The sequence below is a fragment of the Puma concolor genome, chromosome C1 (genome assembly GCF_028749965.1).
Source record: "Puma concolor isolate L17-30 chromosome C1, mPumCon1.1.hap2, whole genome shotgun sequence".
Taxonomy (NCBI): Eukaryota; Metazoa; Chordata; class Mammalia; order Carnivora; family Felidae; genus Puma; species Puma concolor.
The window spans coordinates 203,735,459-203,742,672 of NC_141674.1; the positions used below are offsets into that span (position 1 = coordinate 203,735,459).

Here is a 7,214-nt window from a genome sequence, read left to right on the forward strand (position 1 = left end):
CTGGTGCCAGGGGCCCTTGGCAAGTTCATACATCAAACAGGGAAGCAGTGGCTGGCTTCCTGCCCTTGGGGAAGGAGGAAAGGTTGGAGGCGTGGCCACATCCTCAGCCTCACACCCCCTTGATCCACCAGGGACCCAGATCTGCCCCTAGAGAGTATGCAAGTCAGAGGTGGTCAGCTCCCACCCACCCCTACTTCAATGCAGGCCTCTAAAGCTTCTTCTTCCTTCCCCTCCCACCCACTGTAAGAGGGAGGGAAACATGAGAAGAGTTACTACAAAGGGACATACTAGGGTGCTGGAGAATCTTCTCCACTTCCCCAAAATGTCTCTCATCACCCACAAATGCCTGAAGTGCTCCCCTTATAGAATGATGCCTCTGATTCTTGAGATGCTGGGGTCTTCCGGAGACACCCATCAAAACAGAGGGATGGATTTACCAAATGGAAATTAGAACCAGGGGCACCTGAGTGGCTCTGTCCGTTGAGCGTCTGACTTTGGCTCAGGACATGATCTCATGGCTCGTGAGTTCAAGCCCCGCGTTGGGCTCTGTGCTAACAGCTCAGAGCCTGGATCCTGCTTCAGATTCTGTGTCTCCCTCTCTCTCTCTGCCCCTCCACCACTCGCACTTTCTCTCTCTCTCTCTCTCAAAAATAAATAAACATTAAAAAAAGAAGAAGAAAAAGAAATTAGAACCAAAAGGTAGGCCCAAAAATGTTCATAGCAGTGCTTTTCCCAATGACCCCAAACTGGAAACAACCCAAATGCCTGTGAATAGCAGGATTGATAGTGTATTTTCACCAGATGGAACACTACCCAGCAATGGAAAGGAACCATCTACAAACGAATGCAAGAGTACTGATGAAATTCACAACCATAATGTTAAGCAAAAGAAATCAGGTACAAAATAACCCCTATAAGTGCTCACGTATAAGAAGCTCGGAAACAGGAAAATCTATGTTGTTAGAAGTCAGGATAGCGAATAACCCTCAGAGGGGACTTAGTGACCGGAAAGGGGGCAGGGGGAGAGACTTCTGGATGCTGGTAACGCTCCATTGTTGGCTGTGTTCTGGGTCATGGGTATGTGGGTGTATTCAGCTTGGGAAAAGTTTGTGCGCTTTTCTGTATTTATGAAACACTTTATATTTATGAAATACTAAACTGAAATCGAGGAGTGCCTGATGAGGCTTTATCAGCTACCACTTCTGTAAAATGAGGGGGTCAGGTTCACACACACCTCTGCCTCATTGCAGCCCATTTCCAACCCATCTCCATATCTTGTCCCTTCTCTGCCTGAATCAGTCTCACCCTCACCCCCTGATCCCTCCCCATGACCAGCCACTTGGCTAACCTAAACCACCACCATCTCTCACCCACAAGCCTGCATCTCACCCAGATGACTGGGGGGGGACCCATCTCCCCCCGGCAGGTCTCCTTGCTCGGCCCCCCTTCCCGCTTCCAATCCACCATCTAATCAATATCCACACCACGTGGATGGCAGGGCCCATGGGGAGCCAGGCGCAGCCAGAAAAAGCCGCTGTCAAATCCCATGAGGGCTCCCACCTCTTCACCTCAGGACCTTCAAGTATGCCGTTCCCTTCACCTAGAATGCTTCTCTTCCCTACCTTCTGCTCGCTAAAGATGACTTCCTCCACCTTGCCAACCTAAATCTGATCCCTCTATTAGCTCCCATTACATCCTTATTTCTCTTCCATGGCTCTGTTTCCAGTCATGTTTGCGCTCTGTTCTGTCTGTGCCACTGCATCAGCACCACCTCTGAAGGCAAGGATAGGGGCTGCCTGATTTCCTGCTCTCTCCCCAGCTCCCAGCTCAATGCCTGGCTTATAGCTGGTGCTCAAAACTGCTTGTGGACTAAGAGACTAAATCTTAATTGTTCCCACCAAAGAAATAAAGAAATGATAATTACGTGACTCAGTAGAAGCATTGATAGAAGTGTTAGCTGACGTTGCAGTGGCGTTCATGTGGCAACATACAAATGAATCAAACCAACCCATCGTACACCTTGAACTTCTACGATGTTATATGTCAATTACATCTCAATAAAAATACGTTTTTTAAAATACATCAACATACAGTGAAATAAACCCTATTAAAAGCTAAGCTAATAAATACCCTAAAACTCCCCACCAAAAACCCTCTTGTTGAATAAATGAATGGCCAGGCCATTGAAGGCAGCCTTTGGGGAAGGCAAAGTTGCCTCTGGGAACAAAACTTCCACTCGTTGGGGGTCAGGACGCCTGGGCTGTGGTCCTGACTTTGCCACCCACTTGTTTTATGGCCTTGGGCAAGTCATGTCTCCTCTCTGGGCTTAAGCGTGCTCCTCTGTGAAATGCAGGGGTTAGCTGTATCAGGACCACAGACAGTGGTGGTGGTGGTGGTGGTGGGTATACGGGAAGGGGTATATGATGTGTGTATATACGCGTGTCTACACATGCCCGTGCACATTTTCCTAGCAAGAACATCCATAGCTTTTACCAGATTCTTAAAGGCATCTGTGGCCTCAAGAAGTTCAGATTCACTAACCAAGATCCTTTTCAGCTCGGGGCAGTGGTGGGGGGTGATGGTTATGATTATATATAACTAGAGAGAAAGAGGAAGTAATCCAGCCTACGGTAGACGGAGCTAAAGAATTCCCATCAGAGGTGAGGACCGCACAACAGGAACACAGGGGAGGCTGTAGGACTTGGCCTCCTGGGGAACTCCTAAACTCAGCAGAGCTCTGGGCAGTTGGGCAAAAGCCAGACCAACTGACCCGAGGGGCTGGTTTTTTGAGAGAGGAGGCTGAAACAATCCTGAGTCTCCTCCCTCTGCTCCTGCCACCATCTGACAAGCACCCACTTGCCTTGGGATACAGCAGAAAGCGAGGAGGCGAGGTTGGCACCTGGAGATGCCCTCCAGGCCCCTTGGCACCCAGGTCAGAGAAGGTTTGGCGGGAATGCTCAGGAGGGGTGCCAAACCCCACCTTCCCTTCTCCTGAAGTTGGCAGGCTGACATGTGGAACCAAAGGAGAGCTTAGAGCATAGGGTAATCGTGGGACCCTCAGGAGGCCACCTAAGGGGTAGAGGGCCTACACCTCCAGGCTCCAAAAACCCAGGCTTAGGGCTCTGAGGCCTGGGAACCAAAGTGGACAGATCTCCCCAGAGCAAAGAAGAGGAGCAGGCCACAAATTCGGGAGGGAGGAGGAGAGTCCTGTGGATAATGGGGCCTGGTGGGGGCGGGGGGGGAGGGGTGGACAAAGCAGGCCACCAGAGGGAGGAGGGCAGTGTGGTGTGAGCAGAGGACAGCCTGCTTAGGAGAACGAGTTGGGGGCAGCATGCAGCAGGGGAGAGGGCAATATGGCCTGGGTGGGAGGGGGCTGCCCAGAGGGGAGAGGAGGAGAGCAAGGCTGTGGGTGGAGGAAGTGATAGGAGCCTGTGGCCCAAGGAAAGAAGCTTAGCATATGTATTGGAGGGGGACAGGGGGAACATGGTCAGTGGCAGCAATGGTGGCATGTCAGTGGCAGGTCTGTCAGTGGGAGAGCCCTGGCTGGGAGCCCAGATGCCTGAGTAACTTCTAAGCCCTGACTCCGGAGGGGAGCTCAGAGCCCAAGAGATGTTTATCCACTGCAAGAACGTGGTAAACGCCCCCTCTAGTGAAGCGATAAGCAGCCTGGCTGTTCTTTCCTGGGTCACCGGTCTCCTGAGAGTTGCAGTATAAATGGGGGGGAGGGGGTGCTGGTGAGAGGAGAGAGCAGCGGGCAACAGCATGCCCCGCTGGAGCCAGGGCTAGGGTAGCAATGGGCAGGGGCTGGGACTGGGATGGAGTTTTGTCCTGAAGATAAAGGAGCCGGTGAGTCATGAGCGAGCGCCAGGCACTCTCAAGAGGCCGCTCAGAAACCAGCTCATCCGAATGCAGACAGACACTTGTCCCCATCCCTGTCCCCGTGGCTGTCACACACCCACGCACTCACTCCCTTCCCCCTCCTCCTCCTTGATCACCTACCTCCAGTGCCCCTGGCTTCTTCCTCCTTCTCAGCACCAACTGCCTGTCCCTGTCCCTGCCCACCCTCAGGTGGCCCCCCTGGAAGCCACCCCACAGCTGCCTGCATTGCAAGTGCAGAATGGAGGGAGACAGGGGGAGTCAAGAAGAAGCACCAACAGAGAAAGTGAAGTCCAGAAGGGTCTGAGACAGAACAGATAAAGGGGAAGCACTGTGAGCGCACTTCCCCCTGAAACCTTCGAGGAGAGAGGAGAGTTCATGAGGCTCTGAGGCAGAGAGGAGTCCTGATGACCTCTAGAAGGGCCCAGCAGTCCAGGGGTTGTGCCATGTCATTTCCACTCTCCAGACCCTCTGCCCTTTTGCCAGGACTGAGAAGCAATAGTATGGGATGCTGAGCTGACACGCTGAGGCCTCACCCTACCCCGGGGCACTAAGGCTCCCATCGGAATCACACCTGGGCCACCAGCCACTATAAGGGCTAGGGCAACACTCTGCCCCACCAAGCCTGTTCCTCACCATGATGGGTCATCACGGGGATGATCAGGGCTAGGGCTTGGGGAAGACAGAGTTCAGTCGGTAAATGCAGCCCCATGTTTTGCACAGTGGAGTATAACCACGAATATGCTATAATCCTGCCTTGGAGGGGCATCCGGTCAAGCGAGACAGAAAGGTCACCAGCACATGCATGCGCGCGTGCGCATGCACACACACACACACACACACACACACACACACACACACACACTGGACTTCACTGGCTGCCTCAGTGAAGGGGAAGAAGGGCTGGGATATGGCCACAGCGTACATTTTGAGTTGCCCAAACACCATGTGCCCCAGGTGGAGGGAGATAAGACACCAGCATAAGCCAAACCCTGCCCAGTAAACAAATCGTAGGAGGCTGCAACCTTTCCCAAACAGGGAAGTAGGCTGGGCTTAAGCAGGGAGCCTAGAGCAGGGTTATCTAGTCCCTAGTGACCCCAAATATCTCCTTGTCCTTCACTTCCTCCTTGGAGAAATCTAGCGCCCACACCTACGCGGGGCCTGGTGGTTCCCAGACAGACGACTCGTCCAGAACAAACACCTGCCTCCCGCACCAGCCTATCCCCATCCCTCTGGGTCAGCTGCCCACTTGAGAGGCTCCAAGACTTACCAGAAACAGAGAACGCAGGGGTGAGGGTCCAGCTGCCCATATCATCTTCAGGTCAGTCCTTGCTCTGGCGGGGCCTTCCCTGGTTCAGAAGGACCCCTCCCTCCTGCCTACAGAAGTCAGGGACAACAGCCACAGCTACCCCCGGACACAGTCAACTCTGCATCGGCTCAGGGGAAATCAAACTCTTTCGGTGCCCTTCCCCAGCACTCCCAGCCCTGCCCAACTTGGGTGGCTCCTAAACCTCACCTGAACCATTTGCCCTTTTAAGGGGGTCACGTCCGACATCCGCCTCCTCCCAAGGACACAACAGACCCAGGAGGGACCTCAGGCCGGCTCGCGGCCCCTTCACCCGGTCCCGGCCCCGACCGGCGCCCCCGGGGGCAGCCGGCTCTGGCAGGCGACTGACAGGCGCTCCCCTGGCGTGGCTCCCTACCTGTGTCAGGTGAGCGGGGCTCTGCCCGCCACCGCCACCCGCTCCCCAGCAGCCGCCCCGCAGCGCCCTACCTGAAGCAGCAGCCGCCGGCTCTCGGCGCGGCCGGAGGCCCCCGGCTCCCAGCCCTCGGCCCGCACCGGGGCCGGGGGGCTCCCCGGGGGCTGGGGGCCGCAGGGGGGCCCGGGCTCCAGCGCCTCGCAGCACACCAGGCTCACGGTGCAGCCCATCCGGCCGGGCGCCCGGCTGGGGGGAGGGGGCGGGGACGCGGGCGCGGGGGCAGCCGGGCCCCCTCCCCCCGCCCTGGCGACCGCGCCGCCCGGGGAGCCTCGCACGTCGGGGGGGGGGGGGAGGGGCGGCGCGTCCCCGCCCGGAGCCTTCTGGGCCCGCACCGCCTGGCGGCCGGGGAGTGCGGGCCGGGAGAGGGGCGGCGACACGGGCGCCCGGACGCAGCCAGGGGCGGAGGGGGACGCGGGGGCGCGGGGAGGGGCGGCGGCGGGGTCTCGGGGGCCCGGGCGGCGGCCGGCCGAGTCTGGGGAGGGCGAGAAGAAGACCGACGGGAGCAGTGAGGGAGAGACCGGGGACACGGGGACACGGGGGACAGAGATGGGGGCCGGAGCCTCTGCGCGGGGAGACCGTGTCCCAGAGAGGGAGAGACGGGCAGGAAGTCCGCGGCGGAACGGCGGACCCGGCTCGGCCACCTCGAGTGCCAGTTTCCAGGCGGTTCCTGAGGTCTGTGAAACAGTAGTCTTCGCAGGTGCCTGCCCCTCTGTTCTCGGCCCCCAATACTAGCCCTCGGGGCATCCCAGCCTGGAAAAATGAGGACCCGGAGGTGGAAAGACCCCGGCCTCGAGGAGGCGGGGCACAGCCAGGGTGGGAGAACACGGCCCACCCGGGCAACCCAGCTGTGAACCCGGGTTCACAGTGGCTTCACTTCCATTCTTCTAGGGGTGAGTGCGGGGCTGAGCAGGATGGCGCTGGTGACCCGGAGACTGAGGTGGGGAAGGGGAGGGAGATACGTGGTGGGACCCTGTCCTCCTCCTCCCCACCTGCTCCGCAGTTCAACCGAGGCTCGAAAAGACAGAATTTCTGGTGGAGCAGCAATCACAGCCTCTCTGTGCCGCCTAGTGGCGACAAGGAAGAAAGGCAAGAGCCAGTGACCCTGTTGAGAAAGGGAAGGAAACTCGCATATAGGGGCAATTGCCGCTGTGGCTCTGGATGAGTTGGTGTCTGGCCAACAAGTGAATCTGCCACCCCATCTGCCCGAAGGGTACCATCCCCCAGCTCACCCATTCTGCCCTGGTGCCTTGGATCCCGCCTCTCCCACATGTCCCCCATGATTTTCTGCTCCTCCTGCTCCTGCTGGGCTGGGCCTGAGTCACTTCCCAGGCCGCACTCTGGGAAAGGCTGCGCGGGACCCACGGTCACAAGTGACAGGCTCGGGCTGCAGTGCCGGCTCTCCGTCTCCCAGCCAGCCTTCCCAGGTGAGTAGCAAGGAAGGGGTCTAGGGGTGGCTGGAGAAATGGGACAATGCTGGGAGCGAGAGGCAGGGACACTTGGATAGAAATGAGAGATGATGAGGCACATCTAGGTGTTCATGGAGTTCAAAGCGGATCTGGACTGGAAAGGGGTGCAGAA

General features: G+C 57.4%; 1 protein-coding gene across 6 annotated transcripts in view; it reads right to left on the reverse strand.

Annotated features, from left to right (window-relative positions):
* Positions 1 to 5,821, reverse strand: part of TNS1 (tensin 1) — a 225,789-nt gene extending 219,968 nt beyond the window's left edge. For all 6 annotated transcript variants that reach the window (XM_086719592.1, XM_086719590.1, XM_086719591.1 and 3 more), the window contains exon 1: positions 5,651 to 5,821. In XM_086719592.1, the coding sequence (XP_086575718.1) occupies positions 5,651 to 5,806 (156 nt within the window). In that variant the 5' untranslated portion in view covers positions 5,807 to 5,821. The remainder of the gene's footprint in view (positions 1 to 5,650) is intronic.
* Between the last annotated feature and the right edge of the window lie 1,393 nt (positions 5,822 to 7,214).